This window comes from Echinops telfairi, unplaced genomic scaffold (genome assembly GCF_000313985.2).
Source record: "Echinops telfairi isolate 266 unplaced genomic scaffold, ASM31398v2 ScPeMD7_655;HRSCAF=1070, whole genome shotgun sequence".
Classification (NCBI taxonomy): Eukaryota; Metazoa; Chordata; class Mammalia; order Afrosoricida; family Tenrecidae; genus Echinops; species Echinops telfairi.
In genome coordinates, this window is record NW_022104553.1 from 10,746,925 (window position 1) to 10,770,937 (window position 24,013).

Here is a 24,013-nt window from a genome sequence, read left to right on the forward strand (position 1 = left end):
TTCCCAAAGTCACTCCCATATATTTATTATCGTTTGGCCCTCCCGTTCCCCCCCAAAGTCACTTCACAATCAGCTTTATTGTACGGGGACAGGTGTCAGATATTAAATAGTGATGTGTAAGGCAGGTGGTGCCTCTTCCCTGCAGTAGAGCTTTTTTTGGGTGGGGGGTGGGGGAAATGGGAGAATGCAAAGAATCATCAGCTAGCATTGCCTTTGGGGCTCCCTTTGGCACTGTACAGTTCCTGGCGCATAGTAGGCACAGCTATTTGTGGGCAGGAGCAAGGCCCGATAGAGGCTTCTTTGAACTACATATAGCAAACACCACCCATCTGCTTGTAGCTCTGGGTTCCCTTTGAGGGGACATCTCCCACTGCACCCTGCCTATAGCTTTTCACTCCTATTTTTCAGGGCAAATGGCTGGGCCGCCCTTATAACCAGCCCTCTAAACCCTTTTTCCAAAGCTGTAGCTTCTCTAGTAGAAGGCTATGCCTATTTTGGTAAGCCTCCACTTATTTTGGGAGGGAAACCAAACTCATGAATTCACTTTTGGGGTTTTCAAAAACAAGCCCAAACTCACTGCCATCGAGTTGATTCTGATTCACAGTTACCTTACAGAACAGAGTCGAAATGCGCTTGTGGGCTTCTGAGACTAAGTATTAACAGGAATAGGAAGCCTCTTTTTCATCCCTGGGAGCGCCTAGTGGTTTCAAACTGCTGACCTTGTGGCTAGCAGTCCAAATCGTAACCCTGGCCACCAGGGGTTCTAGAACCTCAAATTTGTTTGTAAGGCTTCCGGAACTGCTTGCACTTCGTCGTATATTCCATTTACAGCGTGTCCTGTCCCCTCCACAGCCTTCTAATTCTGGTCCCCGGGTCTAGAACTAAGAGCTTCGGGACCCCAGGCAGTTTGAGGAGATGCTCGCTCGGGAGATGGGGTAAGGCAAGGAGGCGGGATGGTCGTGATGGGGGCGGGACCGCAGGCTCCCAGAGCCACCCAATCACAGGGCCAGTCAGCCACCGAGGCTCCACCCCCGCGCCGGGCCACGCCTCCGGATCCTCCCCGCGTGACGGCAGGGCTGGGCCGAGGCCCGCGCACGCCGGCGGAAAACCTCCGCCCACGCAGGGGCTGGCCTCCCGTTCCTCCTCCTGATAGGCTCCGGCCGTGCAAAGAGGCCCCGCCCCCGCAAGCGACGACGTCAGCAGACACAGTCCGAGCTTGCAGACAAGCCCCGCCCTCCCGAGGGCCGGCTCCGGCGGAGAACGTCCGGGTGCGCGGCAGGGCCCCGCTCCCACGCGGGGGCGCGCTCCCCGACGTGACCCGGCCGCACAAGGCGGAGCCAGCTCCGCGGCCCGGCGCGGCTTTGTGACGCGTTTCCGGCGGCCCCGCCCCCTGCAGGAGCGTCATCAGATCCCAGTGGCTGCGCTGGCGGGCGATGTCTCCGGGCGCTAGTCCGGCCTGGTCTCGCAGCCCTCGGGCCGCCCCGGCGCCCAGCAGCAGCTGGGCCACCTCCACTGCCCCTTCTCGGGCCGCCAGGAAGAGCGGGGTCTGCTCCTGCGAGAGAGGAGATGGCTAGGAAGGAGGGGCCAGGCAGGGCCGCGCTCACTGGACTGGCTCTCCACGACCCGCCCCGCCCCGCCCCCTGCACGTTTTAATTTTGCAGTGATTGTTGTTCGGTTCCTGCGCTTGCCACCTCGCCCACGCCCCCCTTTTTAAGAGGAAGCTCGCGGTTGCAGTCTGACCCTGCTGTCCTGGGCGTCTTTGTCGGCTCCAGCCTGCAGCAGCGAGCGGGCGGCCCGGGCGTTGTTCACGGCGGCGGCCCAGTGCAGCGCGGTTTTGCCTGCGGGATGACGTGGGGAGTTGTTCCCCCCGGGGCTGGGAACCGACGCCCGGGTTCCGGTTTCCCACGGGGTCTGCCCGTGCGGGCAGAGCTGGCGACGCCCGCCCGGCGGAGTCCCTCAAAGGCGGGAAGGGTTGCCCTGGCGACCGCCGACCGGCAGGAAGCTTTGTCCCCTGGTGATGGAGTCACTGGCGCGCCGGAGGGACAATGGGGCATTGTTCTCGGGTCGGTGCGACCGGGAGACCACTCTTTCTCAGCCCACCTCCCTGCTGGCTGAGGAGTGGCGTGTCGTTGGAGGGGAGATAGGCGCTCGCCACTTTGGTACTGCCAATGCGGCGCAGCCTTAGCCCGGGAAGGGATGACTTGGCTTCCAGACTGCCCTTTTGCTGCCCATCACCCCCTTTGGCCTCGTCTGTGTAACCTCTATCCCTTACCCCATTTGTCTCTGGCCCCCACGTCTGCTTGGGCTGCAATCAGCTCTTCAACCAGATCCTCCACTGCTAGCCGGGCGGCCAACATCAGAGGTGTGGTCCCGTCCTCCGAGCGTGCGTCCACTGCCGTCTGCCGGCTCCGGAGCAGGAGCTGAAGGGCCAGAGAAGGCCAGTGACCTTTGGGATGTCCTGCACTGCCAGCTCGGGCCCTGAACACTTTTAACCTGTCCCCAGGCCGCATCCAGGAGTTCCCTGGTTGGTATGACAGTTAGTTAGTGCTCGGCTGCCAACTGTATGGTTGGCGGTGTGAGCCCACCTGGAGGCACCCCGGAAGGAAGAGCTGGCCACTCACTTGCGACGAAAGCCAGCTTGAAAACACGGTGGAGCACAGTTCGACTCTTGATAGGGGTGGCCATGAGTTGAAACTGGTTTGAAGCAGCTGGGTCATCATACGCACCCACCCGCCTTTCTTTCAAGTCCCTGAGCTCACGCCAACTTACTTGACCAAACCGGGAAGACTTTGCCCCAGCTTTACGGGGAAACGTCAGGCACGCTAGTGTTTGCTGACCTGGCAGACCTCCTGGGCGTCCGCAGCCACAGCCGTGTGAAGCGGGGTGCGCCCTGCCCGGTCTGGTTGGTTGGGATTGGCTCCAGCCTCAAGTAGGCGACGGGCAGCCGTTGGCCGGCAGAATCGGGCGGCCAGGTGCAGAGGGGTCTCCCCAGTGCCCACGGTGTGAGCCTGGGGACTGGCCCCTCCACTTAGCAGAGGTTCCCATGGTTCAGGACTTCCCAGCCAGGCCCCTTCGAAGGTCCTGGCGGCCATCCCCCCACAGCAGACTGCTGACATCAAAGGTGTCACCCCATCTGTGGGTGAGAGTCACAAGGAGCAAATCAGTCAGGACACGATGGTGCAGTTGGGGAGACAGTGGAGGAGGCTCAGGAGTGGAGAACCAGGGCTGGAGGCTCTGGCTCTTGACTCGGTGTGTTTTCAGTCAATTGGCTTCTACTTCTCCCCGGGCTTTATTCTTACCTACAAAGGGTGCCAGCAGGCCCTAATTCTCTAACTTGTAGGGTGGCCCTTCTCAAACTCAAACCTGCAGCCTACGCACCTCACAGGCTTGACTTTCTGAATCTGCGTCTCCGGTGGAGCCCAGAGAAATGGCCAAATTCCCCGCTGGTGAACATTCTGCTGATCCATAGACTACATTTTGAGGACCACAGTTTTAAGGCAATAACTCGACATCGAGTTCTGACATTCAAGGGCTTGGTGACTCTAAAAATTGTCTGAGGAGGTACGTACCAGGTCCACAGGCGTCCACGTCGGGGACCTCCAGCTCAGACTCCTGGGGGGGAGTCAGCATGGCTGTCTGGGGGAGCGCCCCACAGTCTCCGCTTAGAGTCCAGAGCTGGCACTTGGAAGGTGGGGTCATTCCTTCGACCTTGGGAGCCAGGGCAGGGATCAGAGAAAGCAGCTGACTACCTCCCTCTTCTCCATGACCCTTCCCTGTCCCTGCCCTTTCCCTGGTCCACCCACCTCGCCCTCCTCGGGGCTCGAGCACATCACAACTCCGTCCTCTTCAGCTTCCGCCTCTGCCTTCAGGGCCCTGGAGGGACACGGGTAAGCAGAGGTTACCAGGGCTTAGGACCATCAGAGTCTCCCCAAACCCTATTTCCTCCTCATTCTCACTTGAGGCCGATGCTGTCCTCGCCCAGGGGTGGACGGCGCCGGCAGCGTGTCCGCTGAGTTCTGGGCCGGCTGGTGAAACCAGGGGGTAGCCAGAGGGCCCCATGCTCCCTGCGCCGCCGCCGGATGAGCTGGAGGACAAGAAGCGCCCCTAGGCCCAGGAGAAGCACCCCAGCCACCGGAGAGCACAGCACAGGCCAGGGGAGCTGATTGGCAGGGAGGTCTGCTCGGGTCCGGGTGGAAGGACAGTCACACAGAGAAGCCAGGTTGGTTATTACTGTGGGACCTTTGGGCATGTGCAGTAACCTCTCTGTGCCTTAACGTCCTCATCTGCAAGACAGGCTGACAGCAGTACTACCTCGGGGTTATTGGGAGGATTAAGTGAGCCAATAGTGGGAAAGCGCTTCGAGCTGGACAGGACTCCTACTGAGCGCCATGGAGGCCCCAGCTGTCACAATTCTTTCATGGACTGTGAATGTGGCCATGAAGACGATTGGATATCTGCCCGGTAGAGGGGAGAGCCCAAGCCCGCACTGTGCCATGGCTCCGAGCGAGGTTAGGATAAAGTGCGTAGGGAAGTCCGGAAGGAGACTGCCTAGCAAATGGGCCAGGAGGGGTCCAATTAGACAGAGGGGTCAACAAGGGTAAGGGCATCCCAGCAACATTGGACCTCCATGGTTTGTGGCTGGCCCGGCGGCGGCTGACCTGGGAGCAAGGGTCTGAGGCCATGGCAGGGGCTCACCTACCAGTGCCTGCACGAGGGTGGGCAGCCAGGAGGGGTCCAGGCAGCAAGGGGTCCAGGGCCCCCACTGCAGCCATGGCGGCAAGGAAGCGGAGCAGGAGCCCAGGCTCCCAGGGACAACGGGATGCAGGGTGGTCGGGGCCACAGTGGGACCAGTCCACACCCATCACCACCACGAACCTGTGGGGGAGACACCTCAGAGACCTGTGTTGGTCCCTGGCTCCCTGCCTTTCCTTTGCTCATTACACTAATGTCTGACCCTCCCCTCTCCCCAGCCGCCTTACCCAGTGTTGAGAGAGTCTGTCTCCTGTCCCTGGGACGATGTTGGGGGGCCTGCTGTCTCTTGCCGAGAGGGCCCCTGGGCTCCTCCTAGCTCCTCTTCGGCCTGGGGCCCAGGATAGGGGTACACCTTGTCCATGCCGTCTCTATCCTTTCTCACCCAGAGCCCTACCCTCAGGATCAGGGAGAGCCCCCGGGCCAGGGCAAACAGCTGCTGGTCCAGGGCCTGGGGGCTCAGCACCACCAGCAGGGCCAGGGAGGGCCCCTGCTGTGAGTCCCCAGCTTGGGGCCTGCAGTCACCCCCGTCCCAGCCGCACTCCCCAGTGTGACAGCCGTTCTCGCAGTGCCCATTGTGGAAGTGGTCCCGGCAGTACTGGTCATAGGCTGGGCTGTGGGGCACGGAGAGGGGCGTCAGGAGGCCTGGGAGGCCCAATTACCCTCCCTGCCTCAGGTGGGGTTCCTGACACCCACTGCCTTGGGCGGGCCTTGCTGTCAGGTGTGGGCTTCGTGAGGCCCTGGATGGCAGGGTGGACCCCCTGTCTGCTGACATCCTTGCTTCTTGAGCTCACCTTTCACCCCATCTCCACGCTGCCCTGGCTCCCTGCTGCCCTCCCCTCCCCTGCCCCCTGGTTCCCGGGGCTCTCCTCTGCAGGAGAGGCAGGCCCTTTCCCTCCAGGGCCCTGGTTGCCAGGGGGATGCTGGTGGACTGGACCCCCCCAACCATGACACAGGGACCCAGAGGCCATGCCTGCTCGGGATGCTCCCTTCAATACCGCCCTCCCCACTCCTTCCCCGGTGCCCTTGGGCGCCTCGGGTGATTAAGGTGGAAACGCCCTGGACAGCGGGCTTGTGGGCATGGGGCTCACCTGCAGGCCGGAGGGGTCTCACAGTCGTAGCCATCAAACAGACACTCTTCGGAGGCACACTGCGGGTGGCACTGCCCATCCCGGAAGAGCAGCCAGCACCGGGAGTGGGTGGGGCAGCCCTTCCAGGGGTCGGGGATGCCCAGGGAGCAGTCCCCCCCATCCCAGTTGCCTGAGGGGCCACTGCAGCCTTCATCACAGGCCCCGTCTCCGCCTCTGCCCCCACACCCTTTGGCTCCTGGCTTCTGACACCGGGGGCCTGGAGAGTTGGGGGGGCAGGAGCATCGGAAGCCTGGGTCCCCCAACCCTGGCGTCTCTGAACAGCTGCCATTATGCAGGCATGGGGAGGGGGGGCCGCAGCCATGAGGAGCTGGAGGGGTCAGGCAGTCGGGGCCCCCATAGCCACTAAGGCAGGCACAGCGGGGTGGGGAGCCAGGCTTGGGGGAGGGCAGACAGAGGCCACCATGGTGGCAGTGATGGAGGCCACAGGAGGGCGATCTACGGCTGCAGGTGGGGCCTTCAAAACCCTGCAGAGGGGAGGAGAGATGGGGGGCTTTATTATTATCTCCTGCCCCTTCAGCAAACACCTGGGTTACCATAACAGAGGAGCCCTATGGCAAGGGACCTCGGAGAGCATCAAGCTACTGTTTTACAGTGGGCACAGCCACGACTCGTGGTCGTATCACGCAGCACAGAGCACGCAGGAGTGAAAATGGGTGAGTCACAGGGTGTGAAACATCGTTGTAAACGTGAGACAGGTCCTGGGGGACTGACTCCAAAGAGCTCGAAGCTGCTGATAACGTTACCAGCAAACTACCGATAAGTTACTTAGGATATGCACACGGAGTCTCTCCCTGGCTTCAGATGGGTGTGAGCTATGAGGAACTGAATGTAGCACTGTCTGTTCATATTTTTTGGGTGGGGGGAGCAGAGGAAGAATCACATCTTATCATGAGTAATATATGCTCCATACAATGTTACAGTGCATAATTTACTGACGTTTTCTTCCTCGGATGTTCACCGGCAGATGTTTGAATGTAACGTTTCCAATACCCAGAGACAAAGAGGATTTATAAAGATACTGATAATAAAAGGCTGAACCAATTTGGGATGGAGGTCTCAGATGGACACTCGGCATCAATTGGGTGCGGGCGTAGGTGCACACATATATACTTAAGTGTACACACACAGACATACACACACGTACATATGTGCACGTGTAATTCAAACCCATCCCTTGCCATTGAGTCAATCCCAATGCATCGTGCCCCTACAGGGCAGGGTGGAGCTGCCCCACCGCGAGTCCTTGTCTGTGGTCTTGACAGAAGCAGACCAGCAGATCTGTCTCCTGAGGCGCTGCTGGCTGGCCTCAAACTGCTGACCTCTCAGTGAGCAGCCCAGCACTTTCACCACTGGGTCAGTGAGACTGTGTGTGTGCACATGTATATACGCTTAGCAAGGAGCCCTGGTGGCGCCAGGTTAAGTGCTGGCAGGGCAGCAAACAACATATATTCTGCATAAATTTTTAAAACTCCCTAACTCTCTCTCTCTCTCTCTCCCTCTCTCCCTGGAGGAGGAATAGGATAGAGGAGGATCACATGAAGTAGATCCAAGTTATTGTCAATATTGTCATTTTTAGATCAGGTTCTTGGGTGATCTGTTGTTAACATAAGAAAGAAATCGAAAGCTGACCATGCATACGCCAGTGATGGCAGCGTGTCGTGAACCAGAGCTTGTTAAGATCAACCTAACTCTAATCATCAGAGGGCCATTACATCTGCACACATACAGGCATGCAGTGATAAGAACTTATCCAAGAGCATTCAACTTGACCTTGGGGAGCTCTTGCCTTCCATTAGGCAAGGTCTGGGTTTCTGGAACATTTCATTCATGGTACTCCAAGACCTTGGCTTTCCTGACTGCTTCTGCGACCCACCACTCACCACCGTGAGCCTGGGACGGCTTCCTTTCCTAAGTTTCTGCTCCAGAGTCCCCCTGGTCCCCGTAGGACTTCAGTCCAATGGCACAGGTGCTTGAGGACAGCAGGGAAAGGGGCTTTGTGGTCACTCACTGTGGGGCAGCGGCAGGTGAAACCCGGGGCTGGTCCTGTTGCCACCTCGCACGACCCTCCGTGGGAGCAAGGCTGGCTCTGGCAGGGGTCTATGTCCACCTCACACCACTGGCCTGGCAATGGAACAGGGGCCATGAGACTGGCCCTCACACACGCTTCCATCACTGCATCTCCTGGCCCCTCCCTAGGAGCTGGCCCAGCACCAGACACACAGGCATGGCATCTTGGGCATCTGGGTCGTGGAAGGTGGGTGGACAAGAGGACTTGGTAGCTTTAGGGGTGAAGACTGTCTAGGTGTCCTTGACCTGCTCAGGTGTGCCCCAAGGATGCCTTCGCACCCTTCCCCCTCACCTGTGTGTCCAGGTAGACACTGGCAGTAGAAGGCATTGGCCAGAGGGTGGCAGGCTGCAGTGCCCTTGGGGTGGCAAGGCCGATCCAGGCACTCGTCCACGTCCCCCTCACAGCGCAGGCCCACGAAGCCAGGAGGGCAGGAGCAGTGGAAGCCTCCAGGTTTGGGGGTACAGGTCCCGTGGTTGTGACAGGGTTGGGATTGACAAGCATCAGGTTCCTCTGAGCAGTTTTGTCCGCTGTAGCCTGGGGCACACTGTAGACAGAGATGTGGGGAAGGGTGTTCTGGGCGGAGGCAACAGCAGGGGGAAAGGTAGAGAGGCAGGGACCAGTATGGATGTGCAGGGAAGCCATTATGTGTTGTCCGGCGGCTGCAGACTGCGCTCACTAACCTATCCTAAAGGTTGTCGGTTTGAACCCCCAGCGGCCCTGTGGAGGGAAGACCAGGTGACTGTTTGTGTAAAGATTGCAGCCCTGACACCCTGCGGAGCCGGCCTGCTGAGTACACAGGAGCACACCGTGAATTGGAATCCACGCAATAGGCTTGGTTTGGCAGGGGAGCAGTCGGAGGGCTGAGCACACCCGAGAGGCAGGCAGAACTGGGCCATGCAGGGCCCTGGCCCTGGGCTTGATTCCTGCAGAGGAGGGTACCGGCTGTCAGATGTAAGCAGGGGCGTGACCAGTTAGTCCAGCATTTTCAGGAGAGCAGCCTGCATGGGCCAGGAGAGACGGAATGGGTTGGAGCACGAGGTCGGAGACAGGGACGCTGGTGAGGAGCCTGCTGCAGGTGTCCAGGTAGAATGAGCAAAGGCCCGAACTCGGGCGGTCGGAAGAAAGGGACAGGACCAGTCTGAGAGCTATTTAGGTGGTGAAATGACGTGACTTGGTGACTGGTTGGATGTGTAAGGAAAGGGAAGAGAAAGCGTTATCTGAGGGGTGGGGATGGGGGCCTCTGACTACTGTCTTTTGCATCCCACTCGCCTGTCTCCCCCCTTCCCTCCGGAGCCTCTCACCTGGCAGTGGTAGCCATTGGGCTGGGTCACACAGGTGCCCCCATGCTGGCAGGGCCTGGAGTCACACAGGTTCACCCTGTCCTGGCATTCGCTGCCTTGGAATCCGGGCGGGCAGCGGCAGAAGTGGGAGGGGCCGCGGTCCACGCAGAGCCCTCCGTTCTGGCACAGGACGGAGACCTCCGTGCCTGGGGACAGAGGCAGATGGGGACGGATGTAGCTCGGGTGGCCGGGCTGGTGGTGGAACCGTGAGCAGGGCACTGGCAGGCTGAGCAGAGACCATTGGGATCTCTTGGGGGCAGCTAGTATTCTTGGGGTGGGTGGAGGTTGTTCTGAGCCCGAAGTGGTTAAAAACATCAACTTCCTCCTCTGACCTCTTTTGGGGCCAGAATGTTGGCCTCTTTAGGCTACCAGACTGCTTGGTGGGTTCAAAATCAATCTCAGGAAAAGAAAGGGCTGGCGGGCAGCTCTGGGTAAGGGGATGTGACTTATCTGGTGGTGGTCTTGTCCCCTGTATTTTACATCCTCTCTGATGTTCTCTCACTGCGAGCCCTGTCCGCCACCCCTCTGTAAACTCTTTCCTGAACTCTCTTCATCTCAAATCTCGTCTGACCGAGGAGGGTCTTCGTTCACATTGTGCAACCCCAAAGTGATGGGGGCGGGCTGGGACGCACGGGGTATAAAGAAAACTCCCCGCCACCGAGTGAATCCCGACTCACAGTGCCCCCATAGGACAGGGCAGCCCTTGTGGGTTTCAGACACTGTGACCCTCTACTCTTTATGGGAGTAGAAAGCCTTGACGTTCTCCCCGTGGAGCAGCCGGTAGTTTCAAACTGCCGACCTTTTGGATCGCGGCCCAACGCATAACCACTCTGCCTGTAGGGCATGGCGGGTGGTTGGGTTCAGTGTGCTGCACTGTGAGTTGCAAGGCTAGTGACAGAGATAAGCTATATCCCTGGTGATTGTGTTCAAGTGGAACCATGCTGACTGGGCCGCTGGGGGTTGCTGGCGGGTGATGACAGGAGCGGAGCTGTGTGGGCGTGAACTAGGCAGATGGCGGGCAGTGGAACCAGTGACGGTGGGTGGCTTGCATTGTTTCGTTGGGGTGTTGCCTCAAGGTTGTGTGTGGGGGCTCTTCAGGATGGGGTAGAGGAGACATCTTTCCTCTCCTTTTTCGGGTTCCCAGTCTGCCCTTGGGCTGGTACCTCGGCTCAGAGCAGCCCGCTGGCAGGGGGAGAGTGGCAGGTCACAGAGAGGCCCAGTCCATCCTTGGGAGCACAGACACTGGAAGGAGGGTCCAGCCTGAAGGCAGTGGGCATTGGGTGGACAGGGCTTCTGGGCACAGAAGTCCACCAGGGTCTAAGGGGAGGAGCAGGAGACAGGACAGAGCATCAGGTTTACAGATCCAGGGAAGATCTTTTGCCAGCCGCCAGCTTCTCAACATCTTTTCTCTCTCCGGCTTTCTTATGAGTGGTCTGCGACCAGGAGACCACCCTTGATGTCCATTGATACCCACCTTCTACAGCAGACCCTGGGGTCAGAGGCCCCTTGATCCTAGCTTGTTGGTTCCGTACAATGTTCAAGATACATCCCGACCTACCTCTGTCTGACTCTTGACCCTCACTTAGTCCCCCAGCCCCCTTTCCACTAGAGCTCTCGGGTCACCTCTGTACCCGTGGCTCTGTGCAGCTTACCTGGCAGTTGCCTCCTGTGTAGCCAGGGGCACAGAGGCAGCGGGGACCTTGTGGGGCATCTTGGCAGGTTGCCCCGTTCCTACAGGGGCTGGACAAGACAGAGACAGAGCAGAGTCAGAGAGAGGTTCAGGGGCGATGGGAAACCAGGAGGGTAAATCAAGGGAAGGCTTCAGGGAGGTGCCATGAGTGGTAGCCGAGAGCCCAAAGGCAGCCAGAGAGGCAGATGACCTCCCTGCCTTCCTGGAGGGGGGTCTCACCTGTCCTCACAGCTGGGGCGGATCCTTTCTTCACAGCGTGGGCCCTGGAAGCCCGTGGCACAGAGGCAGGAGGCAGCGCCAGGCCTGTTCACACAGGTCCCCCCATTGAGGCACGAGGCTGGAGAGAGGAGGCTGTGAGGGGTTGGGTTCCTTGCCTATAACCTGGCCTGTGACCTCAGTCACACTCCACACACGGCACCCCCCGCCCCCCATCTGAATAACTGCTGACTGCCATCGGGTCATAGGGCATTCTTGCCTTCCGGGGGCTCTGCCCCTTGCCCCTGTGGTGTACTCTCAGGACACGGCGGGCACTCACCAGAAGCACAGTAGTCAGCGTTGGTCTGGCAGCGGAGCCCTGTGTGGCTTGGAGGGCAGGTGCAGGAGTACCCACCGGGGCTGGGACTGCAGGAGCCACCATTGAGGCAGGGTCCTGAGTGACATGCTGTCACCTCCTCACTGCAGGTGGGCCCTGAGGGAGACGGGGTGGGCGATGGGAGTCTTCCTCCTCTCCTCTCTCTACCCACCTCCTCTTTCCTTTGCCTCCGCTTCCTCATCTCAGTTCCTGTTGTTCTTCCCCCACCCGACCTCTTCTCCTCCTCCCCACCTCCTGCACCTCACCAGTGTTCCCCACAGCTTAGGCCCAGTCCTCTGGGGTGTTGACTGAGACTCAGAGCCTTTGGACACATGTCTCTACTGGCCTCGGCCTTGACTTTAGGGGGTGGTCAGCCCGGGGTGTGCATGGTTTAGAGAGGGCCTCACCTGTGTAGCCCGTGGGGCAGGTGCAGTTGTAGCCAGAGGGCACGGGGGAGCAAGTCCCCCCATGAGCACAGGGCATGGAGACACAGCCCCCTAGTTGCGCGTCACACTCCTGCCCTGTCCAGCCCACGTCGCAGACACAGGAGGACCTGGTCAGGAAGAGAAAGGGGGCGGTGTTTCCTTCTCCTAGTGGATCCGCTAAAGTGTGGTTTCAGAATCATCCTTCCCCGAATATGCTTTATTTACACACACACACACACACACACACACACACACACACACACACTTCCTCTATTACAGATTTTCTTCTTCATTGGGATGCAAACTTCACGAGAACGCGGTACTTTGTCTTTTATTCTTGTCTCTTCCCCCGTGACTGGGACAGCCATAGCAGATAGTAGATGCTCAAGAAACGCTTGCCGAACGAATGATGGCTTGGCCCTGGGGTTTACTGTTCTTCTTTCAGTTAGGACCTCTCACTCTGTTGCCCCCCGTTATGTGTGAGCTTTTCCTGCTTTAGAAAGCTCTCACAAGTTGAGCATGCCCACTGGCTGTGACCTAAGACCTTGAGCATCTCCTCCCTGTTCAACATTCATCACTTCCCACAGATCCTCCCGTTACCGCTGTCCCCTCCACCGGACCGAGGAGGCTGCAGAGGGAGAGGGCTTGGAAGGTCTTACCTCTGGCAGTGCCCATGTTGGCACGTGCAGTTGTCTGCCCTGGGGGCACAGCCAGGGCTTCCGTCAGGGCAGACGCAGTGGGCCTTGTCCTCCCAATCGTGGCATCCTTGTGTGTGCTGGCACAGGTCGGGGCCACACAGGGGGACCTCACAAAACTGGCCTGGGTGAAGAGAGATGGCTCAGAGGGAAAACAGAGTCCTTCCATGTTTGTGATGGGGCCAAAGACCGCTTCCGATGCATGACCTGCTCACTCTCCATGGCCTCCTACGGCCTCTAGGACATTTCTGAACTCCCCTGAACAACTCAGGGTCCTATACAGCATGGCCTTCCTACAGATGCTACCTTTCTCACCTTTGCTCGGCTTCCTTGAATGGGAGGCACTTTTCTTCCCTTTGCATGTGGAGTTATTTCCAACCTAAACAGCGTCTGACCATTCTATCTGGACAAACTCCTACTCATCCTTCAAAGCTCAACTCGGCCATCACCTTCTCCAAGAAGCCTTCCTGCGACAGGTAGGTTTCTTGTGTCAATCTGACCAATAGGAACACGTGGGATTAATAAGGTCGCAGTTTGATTGGAGGGCAAAGAGATAAAAGGCTCGGCAAGGCCCACCCCTCTCTCTCTCACTCTCTGGTGCTGAGATCAGCTTGCGGCTGCTTTAGCTGGTTCTCTGCCTCAACTTGTGAGCTACACTACCTGTGGGACAGCCAACCCGTGAATCGTGTTGCTAGACTTTGAGGTTCTTTCGAGACCCGCTTTTCCACGTTGCTGGTGTGTACATTGCTTGAGCGTGAGGCTGGCCAATCCTGTCTTCTTGTTTTGCTTGAGTTGGATATCCCATCTGGGCCTGCTTCCGGAGCTGCTGACTGTTGGCGGCGTGCCCTGCTGTTTGCTGCCTGTGCCTACATTGCCCTAGGGACGTCTCAGTTGTCCGCTTCTTTGACCTTGGACCCAGTAGTCCTCATGAGTTGAAGGACTTCCAGTAAATTACCTGTTCCACAGAAGTGAGTTGAACTGAGCCCTCTGTACTGCTGCGTGGACTAATTAGCTGTTATAGTCCTTTGTGCTGTATCTATCTATTCATATATGTATGAATATATATAGAATCATTAGTGTCCTGTTTTTTTTTCTTAGAGAACTCCATCTAACACACACACTTCCCATCTTTCTGGGTGGGCTGGTCTTCTGTGATCTCATAGGATCTTGTGCATTCCTCTTTCAGGTCATCAAAAAAAAAACCCAAACCCAAACCCCAAAACTCTGCCATTGAGTCAATGTTGATTCACAAAGACCCTTTGAGACAGGGTCGAACTGCCTCTGTGGGTTTCTGAGATGGTGACTGTTTACGGGAGTAGAACGCTCCGTCTTTCTTCCAAGGAGTGGCTGGTGGTCTCAAACTGCCGACCATGCAGTCAGCAGCCCAATGTGTCAACTCCACGCCGCCCGGGTTCCTTCAGGGCATCCATGTGGGCTAGAGCAATGAGCTCACGTGTTGGTCTCTCCCCACTACATTCAAAGTCATTTGAGGACGGCAGCTCTCTCACTCCACTTTGCGTCTGTAATATGGCATCGCGTTGGACATTTCAGTAAAACCTTTGCCACGGAGTAGCTGTCGTCCGACACGCTGCTGTTCCACAACGCCAGAATCACACCAACCTATTGCCACTGAGCCACAGCTGACCCCCATGGGCTCTGAAGGAGAAGAGAGCTGCCCCAAAGGGCGCCTAGTGTGGGGCCATGATGGGAGCAGACAATCACCTCTTCATGCCACGGAGCCGCCCGGTGGTTTCTATCTGCCACCCTTCCCATGGGCAGCTGTGCCGCTGCGGATCCTTCAGGAGAATACGTGCCTGTTGGATGCCATTCAGCTGGCTCTGACTCATATTGATTCCGGGCACAACAGAATGAGACACTGCCTGGTCCTGAGCCACTTCCCAATTGTCTCAGCCCCCCTGTCAATCCACCTCACCGAGGTGCTTCCTCTTGTTTGATGACCCTCTACTTTATCAAGCACAATGCCCTTTTCCAAGGATCGGTCTCTCCTGGAAACATGTCCAAAGCGAGCACTCTGGCTGGACTTCCTCCAACACAAATGTGTTCTTCCCGAAGCCCACTCACTTACTGCCAATATTCTTTACCGATGCCGTCATTCAGATGAATGGATTCTTCCTTGCTCTACCTTATTCATTGTCCAGCCTGCACCTCACTGCACGGGAGGTGATGGAAGATACCGTGGCTCGGGTCAGGGGCATTTTACATGTTGGGCTGCGAACTGAAAGGCCAGCAGTTCGAACCCACTAGCTGCCCCATGGAAGAAGGCTGTCTGCTCTTGCACAGATTCACAGTCTCAGAAACCCAAAGGGGCAGTTCTATGCTGTCCTATAGGGTCTCTATGTATGGACATTGACTCAGTGGCAGTGGGTGCATTTCATCTGAGGTAGGCGATGTTCCATGAATGCTTGCCAAATAAACAAGGGATCATTTCCACTTGAGCCCTACCTTCTGTTCCTGAGCTCCATTCATCCCCTTCATGTTGGACTCAGGATGAGTCCTACGGTGACCTTGACCCTCACGCCCATGGTTGTATGGCTCTCCAGACTTGACATTGAACAACACTCAAGAGAACACTCCCATTTCTGTTTCACATCCCAACCCTCAAATATCCACCAAGCACCCCCTCTCCCTAAATGGACTCAAGCCTCCCTCCAGTCACTTCCAATGCCTTCCCCTGCTCACCTGTGAGGCCAGAGGGGCAGAGGCAGGAGAAGCCTCCTGGGAGATCCCGGCAGCTGGCACCAGTGGGGCACGGGCCACTCAGACACTCATCCACTTCTACCTGACACTGTGGGCCTTCAAAGCCTAGAGCACAGGAGGAGGCTCAGGGACCTGCACAGCCATCGGCTCCCACCTAGCTGTATCCCTCCAGTGTGGGCGCCCCCTTGTACCTTGGAGACACTTGCAATGGAAAGCTCCAGGCTGGTCCTGGCACTGCCCACCGTTGGCACAAGGAGAGCTCGCGCACTCATCAATGTCTTCCTCACATCTGGTGCCCGTGAATCCTGGCGAGGCAAGGGGAGATGGGGGGAGAAGACAAAGGTCACTGAGGGAGACAGCTCCCCAGAGGTGTGTGAGTGGTTGGGGTGGCGGTGCCAGGAAGGTGATGCAGGTGAAGCTGGGCTCCTTGTTAGCTGTGTGACTTTGGGCACGTCACTCAACCTCTCTAGACAAAGTTTCCTCCTCTGTAGAAAGGGAATGATCATGGCATGACCCCAGGGTACCGGTGAAAGGATTACACAGGAGAATGCCGGGAAACCACATTAGCCAAGTGTCTAGCCTGCAATCCTCGGCCAATGTCAACTGGTAAACCAAGCAGGGGTTGCTTGGGGGTGCTGGAGGAGAAAGACCGGGGGCCACGTGCCATGTCCAGGTGGAGCAGTGCCAGCCTGGAGCCCCGACCTCAGGGAGAGGACACCCAAGACTCCGGGGAGGATGAGAAAGGAGTAACTTGGCAGGAACAGTGATGAGGTGGGTGATGGCGGCAATTCTATTTTTCAGGCGGCACGTGACGGATGAGAGTTTGGGGGGGCGGAGAAAGGGCCCGGCGAAGAGCGGAACGCGTGGGCCAGGCGAGAGAGAAGTTCAGGAGGCTTGATGTGGGGAGAAAAATGTAGAAGAAAATCAAATTGCTCAAACAGGCCACACCTCGCGGACCGAGAGAGACTAGAGGAACCTCTGAGACGATAGGACATTTGCACTCAGCCCTGAAGCTTCTCCTGGGGGTTACTTGGCAGGCGAAGAAGAGTGCGGCTGAGAAACGCACCAGCCCCACCGGTGAGTCCTATGCTCCCTCCTGCAGTGGCCTGCAGGAGGCCGACACTCAACCGAAGGCCAAGATGACCCCAGGATGGGAAGGGACGCTGAGGCAATGGAGGCAAAAGGGACAATGGAAATGCAGTCACACTGCACACAACATCCCGCTAGGTCCCGCCTCGCCCCGGGAACATTGCTATGATCCCTGCGTGACGCGTTAAAGATGCTTTAGATACGAACCGTCCCTCGCAGTTCCACTTCCACGACTTAAAGACAGGTTTGTGAACAGACACACTTGCAGTCCAGGGGACACACGCATGCACAAGATCATGCACCTAGCATCAACTACACGCATGTATACGGCAGTGCTTCCACAATGTCCAAATCCCATCCTGTGCCGTTGCACACGGCATATGGCGGCTACGACGGGCACGAGAGGGCTGGCGCATAGTGAGCACCGTAAACAACGTCCGAGGATAACTTACGGAAACACTGTTCGGTGGGGACCTTGTTTGTCAGGTAAACTTTCACCAGACAGACCGCTAAATGGGTATATACAAGAAAAACGGCAGCAGGCTTTGGGAGATCGCTGGCCTGACCTCTGGGGTTTCAGAGGGCCGGGGTGCAGGGGCTGCAGGGCATTGCACCCACCGGGCGGGCAGACGCACAGGAAGCCGTTGCGCAGGTCCTGGCAGCCAGCGTGGTTCAGGCAAGGGGCCGGGGCACACTCGTCCATTTCCACTTCACAGAGCGGCCCTTCCAAGCCTGAGGACACGGCATGTGTTGGGGGAGCCTGGGCCAGGCCAGGCCTCCCTTAGCCGGCCCCCTTCTGTCCAGGGACTCCAGGTTCTAGAGCCAGCCTTGCCCGGGCTCCCACTGGGCAGCCCACCCGGGAATGCTTTGGCTGTGGGTAGGAGGCGTTAATCTCCAAAGCCCCAGGCCTCTGCGTGCGTTCAGGGTCTCAGCTTCCTTCCAGTGCCTTTCGGGGGCCATTCCTGTATGTGTGTGTGTGTGTGTGTGTGTGTGTGGCAGTGCTCACCAGGGGGTGGACCCCCGACCTGAGATCCTGACTTGGGCAGCAACTTGCAGGGTGATTCATTCTTCTTGCTACCAGGGAGACCAGCAGTCTCCAAGCGGGGGTTTGCAGGGCCTGTGTGCAGCTCTGCCACCCCCTCTCTGGGCCGCTCCTGGTCTCCACTGCCTCACCCGGGCTGAGACCGGCCGGCCGGCATACCCTCTGAGCCTTGGCTACCTTTCTCCTCTCACCTGGGGAACCTGGCTCGGGAGCTCCTTGCTACCTTGCTATCACCTATTGGTGATCGCCCTTCTCCTAGCCCTTAGGGCGTCTTCCTCTGGGAGAGGAGAAGAAACAGCCTTGATACCTGACCCCAGCAGGCCCGAGGCCCTCCTTGCTCTGAGAGCACACTCCGTCTGGTAGAGACAGGATCTGTTCCCGATCTCCCCACGCCCCGACTCCCGCGGACGCCCCATCTCGCCACTACCTGGTGGGCAGAGGCAGTGGAAGGTGGCGAGCAAGTCCAGGCAGGTGCTGCCTGGGTGGCAGGGCTGGGACAAGCACTCGTTGTGGTTGGTTTCGCAACGGGAGCCGGTGTAGCCGGGAGGGCAGAGGCAGTCGAAGGAGCCCGGGGTGTTTCGGCAGGAGCCGCCGTGCTCACAGGGACTGGGGCCCTGCTGGGCTGCGGGAGAGAAGAACTGGGAGTCGGGACAAGCAGGGCGTACTCATTCGTAGTATATGTTTGGCTTCAAGACGGAGGACGACTGGGGGGAAACCCATGGGGCGTGCAGCCGGTGGCTTGGTGAAGAGATGCCGGAGCTGGCAAGATGCCGGCTCCCTTCTGGCTTGGGTACGGAGGCTTGTCTGGCTTACTGCCCCCCTCCCCACCCCCGCCCCCCCAAACACATCTGCTGCTGCGCTGGGTCTCACCCATCAGGCACTCGTCCACGTCCTGGTGGCATGTGGCCCCAGAGTAACCCGGCTGACACAAGCAGAGGGTGTTGCCTGTCAGGGGGTTGGTGCTGCACTGGGCCTCCCTGTGGCAGGGCTGGCTCAGACACATGTCCTCCAGGTGGCACAGAAGGCCTGGGGGAGGGGACAGCAGGCAGTGAGGGAGGCTCTCAGAGGCCACCAGAAGCTCCCGGCTACCCTCTGGGTGCTTCTCTCCCCCTCCCCTGCCCCTCCACCTCTCCGGTGCGCTCCGCTGGTCCCATACCTGTGCGGCCAGGTGGGCAGAGACAGGAGAAGGAGCCCACGCGGTCGACGCAGGTGGATCCTGGGGCGCAGGTGGCGGCGGCACAGTCGTCCAGGTTCTCCTCGCAGCCGGGGCCTCCCCAGCCGCTCACACACACGCAGTGGAAGCCCCCAGCCGAGTTCTGGCAGGTGCCCCCATGTTGGCAGCGAGGGGGACCCTGCGCCTCACACTCCTCCACGTCCTCAGAGCAATCCCAGCCTGTGGGGGGTGGGGAGGAGGACCTGGGCTGAGGCCTTTGGGCTGGTGATGGGCCACCGATGGACGCGGCTTCAATCACTCACCTGTCCAGGTCTCCGGGCAGAGGCAGGTATAGGCATTGAGCCCATCCTGGCAAGTACCCTCATTCTGACATTGGTGCCCAACACAGTCGTCCGGGTCCACCTCGCAGTCTGGGCCTGTGTAGCCTGGCGGAGGCCTGGGATCAGCTAAGGGCTGGGGCTGCCAGGGGAGACGGCCCTCCCTGCCCAGGGAAAGGGGCTGCAGGCAGGGCCTGGTGAGGACATACCTGGTGGGCAGAGGCAGATGTGGGAGATGGAGTCTCCCCCTGGCACCAGCTGGCAGGTCCCCCCATTGAGACAGCCTCTGGGAGGACAAGGTCCAGCTCGGAGTCCACAGAGGGCACTGTCCCGCCCTGGGGGGCAGACACACTGGAAGGAGCCCAGGGTGTTATGGCACGAGGTGCCCTTGGGGCAGGGTCCTGGCTCCTGGAAGCACTCGTTGACATCGTGTTCACAAGCATGGCCCTCGAATCCAGGTGGGCAGTGGCACTGGATCTGGGGGTACGTGGACAGGCACACCCCGCCATTGACACAGGGGTTGGCTGAGCAGAACTCTCGCAGTTGGCAATGCTCGCCTGTGGCAGAGGTGAGAGGGGGGCTTTTCTGAGTGGCACACATTCCAGTCTGTCTACCGTCCTCACTATCCTTGATCTCCTAATGCACCCACCCCTCGTCGCCGCCCCTTGCCTCTTTTTGCCATGCCTTGGGACGGTTGTCTCCGGACTGACCATCTTTCCCCAAAGGGAAATAGGGCAGGTGTCTCATGCTGTGGGTACGCTAGATGGGAAACCCTGCGGGGATGACTTTTCAGGGGCAGGTTTAAAAAGACAGAGGAAAGCGCATGGCGTCTGTGGGCAGGTTCATTGCCCACATTGCCCGTCGCTGTGCTACAATCGGCGGTGCACCTTGCGCCAGTCACTTGGCCTTTCTGATCCTGATTTCGGAATCGTTACCAGCTGCCACAGAGCCCACTCCGCCCCACGGCGGCCCCAGGTGGGTCGGCACTGCGCGGTTTGGGGAAGCAGATCTGCAGGTCTCTCGGTGAGCTCCCACCTTAGTTAGCGGCCGAGCACGTGACCTGAACACCCAGGGTCTCTACCTCACCTGTAGGTGGGTCTAGCGACCCCCACCTTTAGGTAGGCATTCTGATAGCCATACCAACTTCACAGACCACAGGCACTAGTGGTGACAGTCAGCCGTGGCCTAGCCACAGTTTAGTGCCTTGTACACCTACTATGTGCTGGGGATGGAGCTCAGGAAGCGCTCTTGTCCTTTCAGCAACCACCTTGCGCCCTTTAATATCTTAACTTGTCGGCTGACAACTGAGCGTCATTGTCTTGTGCAAGGTCAGTGGCACCCCTGGCTTTTGGCCCCAGTGTGTACCTTGGAACCCACCCCTCCCCACCCCCAAATGACTAAACGTGGGTCACGCCAGCATTGTCCTCTTCATTATCACATACGCTGTCTGACTCCCGGTTCCTCACACCAGGTCTCAGGTCTAGTTTCCTTACTGTCTGCTTTAGTACTGAAACACCCGGGCAGCTCTTTTTTCTTTTTTTTAACTTTTACAATATCATTTTATTGGCATATAATTAATATATACAATTAAATTGTTGAATTATATTAAGAAGAGTTGTTAAATAATTACCACAATAATTTTCAGACCAGTTTTTTTTCTTTCTCGTATTCACTATGGTTAGCTTCCCAATTCCCCTCACGCTTGCCAGCCATGTCCCTAGGTATTTATTAATCCAGTTATTGCTTCTGTAGATTTATCTACCCTGGATTTCACATAGAGCAAATCATACAAAATAAAACAATAAACAAACAAACAAAACAACAATGACAAAACAAAATGGAGAAAAACCTCAATAGAAAAGAAAGCAGAAAATATTAAAAAGTGAAACAAGTTGAAAATAGGTCCAAAGGGAGATCAAATAAGATGTGACATTTTACCCTATCTATATTTTCCATAATCTACTTTACAATACTCTCTGTCTGAGGCCAAGGCTATTCTTCTTTGACTATTTTGAGAGGGGATTCACCAGTGGCTTAATCCATGTGTGGACCCTGCAAATGGATTCTGAGCTCACTTATATCACTGCTTGTTTTAAGACAAGCCTTTAAGACCCAGATGCTATTTTTTTTGACCCGGGCAGCTTTGAACACTCCCCACGTCCTGAGCCCTCCCCAGACCTATGAGCCCCGCCTTTCTGGGTGGGCCACATCTGAAATGTTGAAGCTGCCAGCTGGGTTGCCACACCGGCCGAGTTCCAGAAGCCTTGCCTCCAATTCACGTTCACGGTCGCACCCTCTCTGGGGGCGGCTGCACTTTCCAAGTGCTTCTTCCCCAGGTGGCCTTTATGTCCTGGTCCAGCCTCTGCCATCCTGGCTGGAGCCTGTGGGCCCCTGCTTTCCAGGGCATTGCTGCTCTGTCCCTGCCCTTCTGACAACGTGGCTGAGGGCAGCCCATCCGGCCTGTCCCATAGCCTTTCTCCTGGAATGGGCCCCAACTGCCTCATCAGCATCAAGTCCACGCCACCCGACTCCCACCACGGCTCCCTCCCACGGCTGGCCTTCCAGGTGACCACCTGCGCTGCACCGTGCAGCACAGGGGCCGTTCAGATGCTCGGAATGCAGGGTCCTGGGAGACCCTTTGGTGGGCGTGGCGATAAACCTGCTGCTGTCAGGCGGGGGGGGCGAGGGGGCGAATCTGAGGAGGGTCAAGAGAGGGAGGAAGGGAGCTCACTAAGGGGGCTCATGGCAGTAGCTACTTATCAACTGATTTGAAAATGTTTTAACATTTTAACAAACACTGTCCCTAGACTGGCGAATGCCATTCTTAGGTTAGTGGTCACCAGGAATCGGCTTGTTCAGGACCAATATTGAGAGTAGCCATACAAGGAGGGGAAGGGGAAGGTGGGGGGAGATAGGGAGAACCGATCACAATGATCTACCTATAACCGCCTCCCAGGGGCATGGACAACAGAAAAGTGGGTGAAGGGAGACGTCAGTCAGTGTAAGACATGAAAAAATACTAATAATTTATAAATTATCAAGGGTTCATGAGGGAGGGAGTGTGGGGGAGGAAGGGAGAAAATGAGAAGCTGATACCAAGGGCTCAAGTAGAAAGAAAATGTTTTGAAAACGATGCTGGCAACAAATGTACAAATGTGCTTGACACAATGGAAGGCGATAAGAGTTGTACGAGCCCCCAATAAAATGATTAAAAAGAAAAAAAGGAATTGGCTTGTTGATCCTCATGGTCTCTGTCCTTCTAGACCAGCGGTTCTCAACCTGTGGGTTGCGACCCCTTTGGGGGCCGAACAACCCTTTCACAAAGGCCGTGCGGTTCATAACAGTAACAAAATGACAGTGACGAAGTAGCAATGCACATAATGTTAGGGTTGGGGGGTCACCACCACATGAGGAACTGTATGAAAGGGTCTTCGTGTAAGAAAGGTTGAGAATCATTGCTCTAGGCTCTAGTTCTGTCTTCCCCATCCCAGACGCACCTTCATCAGCACTTACCTGTCCATCCAGGAAAGCACTTGCACTGGGGGAGCCCAGAGGCCTGGATGTGGCAGCGGCCATTCTGGTAGCAGAAGGAGGGAGAACAGGGGTCCTCCAGCTGGGTCTGACACCTCTCGCCAGTGAAGCCAAGGAGGCAGGTGCAGAAGAAACTGGGCACCAAGGGAGAGGGTGGGCCAGGGGAACTGGGCCCCAAGGGAGAGGGTGGCCCAGGGGAGCTGGGGAGGGCAGGGAGCAAGGCTTGGCAGCTGCCCCCATTCTGGCAGAGCTGGGCATCCTGGCAGGGGTCAAGGAACTGGCACGTCTCACCCAGAAAGCCAGGGGCACACCTGGGCAGGAAGGAGGAGAGTCACTCTATTGGCTCCCTTCTCAGACTGACTTATCACCTGCACTCTTTGGCCTTCACGCCCCCCTCCCTCTCCCCTGCCTCCTTCCTTCTTCCTTTCCCCCTCTTTCCGGACTCTTCCTCCTCAGCTCTCCCCGTTTCTCTTCTCCAGGGTTCTACCCCCCTAGGGCACACTCACTGGCAAGCCTCTTGGCCTTGAGACAGCATCAGGCAGCTGCCCCCATTGGCACAGGCTTCTGGGAAACTCCTGCACAGCAGCCCTACGGATGGAGAGGGAAGGTGAGAGCTGGGAGGGATGTTCCGCCTTTCCTCTTCCAGGGACCTGCCCGTGGCAGCCCAGCCACGTGCTCTCTAAACCACTGTCCTCTGTCCCCAGTCCCCACGTGGTCCCCACACCCCAGCCCCCAGGTCTCAGCCTCTCAGTTTTGACTCCCCCCTTTCCTGTTTATTCTCTGGCCTTCAGTTCCAGCCCCAGGCTCCATCCCTGGGAAGCAAGACAACAGGAATCCGGGGGGTGTGGGGTGGGGGGCAGCTCCCTGGAGGTGAATGGCTGAGACGTGGAAGGGATTTCCTCCCGGAAGGGCCAAGCAGTAAGCCATCCGGGGGGGTGGGGACAGCTGGACCAGGAAAGGAACTTGGTGGGCCCTTGACCTTTCCCGGTCTCCATCTCCTGGCCCCTCACCTTTTGCAGGTGGTAAGTCGATTCTGTCTTTCCCGCCTAACGGGGTTGCCAGAGTCCTCTGCCTCTCAGCTCCAGGATGGACTGGGTTGTCTCTGGGGGAGGGCACCCCCTTGCCCATCCCCCAGTAGCCACCTCCTCTGGCAATGGGCCCAAGGCCTTGGCTGAATCGCCTCTCCCATAGGCTGTCCCCATGGTGGGACAAAGATATTCTCCACCAACAACTCCTCAGAGCCTGGTGCTCAATCCTCTTCCGTACCCGCGACCCCCCTAGACATCCTTCTAGGGCAGCGGGTTCCCCGTTTCTCCCCTCTGCAGTCCTCACCTCTGGTTTTGATCACGGAGAAACACCGTAGCAACAGCAGCAGCAGCAGCAGCGAGGGGGGCTGCATTCCAGAGTCCCTGCCCCAAACTCCGGGTCCCCTCTCCCTCTTCAGGCAGGGACC

General features: G+C 57.8%; 1 protein-coding gene across 1 annotated transcript; it reads right to left on the bottom strand.

The window, feature by feature from the left end:
- Positions 1 to 24,013, bottom strand: NOTCH4 (notch receptor 4). Its single transcript, XM_004711812.2, has 30 exons — positions 23,893 to 24,013; positions 23,067 to 23,148; positions 22,543 to 22,871; positions 19,239 to 19,586; positions 19,015 to 19,137; positions 18,695 to 18,931; positions 18,409 to 18,564; positions 17,966 to 18,160; positions 17,115 to 17,228; positions 15,599 to 15,712; positions 15,390 to 15,512; positions 12,654 to 12,813; positions 11,977 to 12,122; positions 11,534 to 11,686; positions 11,218 to 11,335; positions 10,961 to 11,048; positions 10,472 to 10,625; positions 9,270 to 9,454; positions 8,260 to 8,512; positions 7,909 to 8,021; positions 5,841 to 6,364; positions 4,980 to 5,363; positions 4,700 to 4,875; positions 3,957 to 4,176; positions 3,804 to 3,873; positions 3,570 to 3,708; positions 2,838 to 3,133; positions 2,273 to 2,420; positions 1,741 to 1,838; positions 1 to 1,552 (listed from the first exon to the last, which is right to left on the bottom strand). The coding sequence occupies exons 1-30, from the start codon at positions 23,957 to 23,959 to the stop codon at positions 857 to 859; spliced, it is 6,009 nt and encodes a 2,002-aa protein (XP_004711869.1). The 5' UTR covers positions 23,960 to 24,013; the 3' UTR covers positions 1 to 856.

What these genes read in the sequence shown, in the direction of transcription:
- NOTCH4 (XM_004711812.2), bottom strand. Translation starts at nt 23,959, where the DNA reads ATGCAGCCCCCCTCGCTGCTGCTGCTGCTGCTGTTGCTACGGTGTTTC. An exon ending in GTGTCTACCTGGACACACAG is followed by an intron (nt 8,022 to 8,259) that starts GTGAGGGGGAAG and finishes TTCCATTGCCAG; the next exon opens with GCCAGTGGTGTGAGGTGGAC. An exon ending in ACAGACTCTCTCAACACTGG is followed by an intron (nt 4,876 to 4,979) that starts GTAAGGCGGCTG and finishes TCTCCCCCACAG; the next exon opens with GTTCGTGGTGGTGATGGGTG.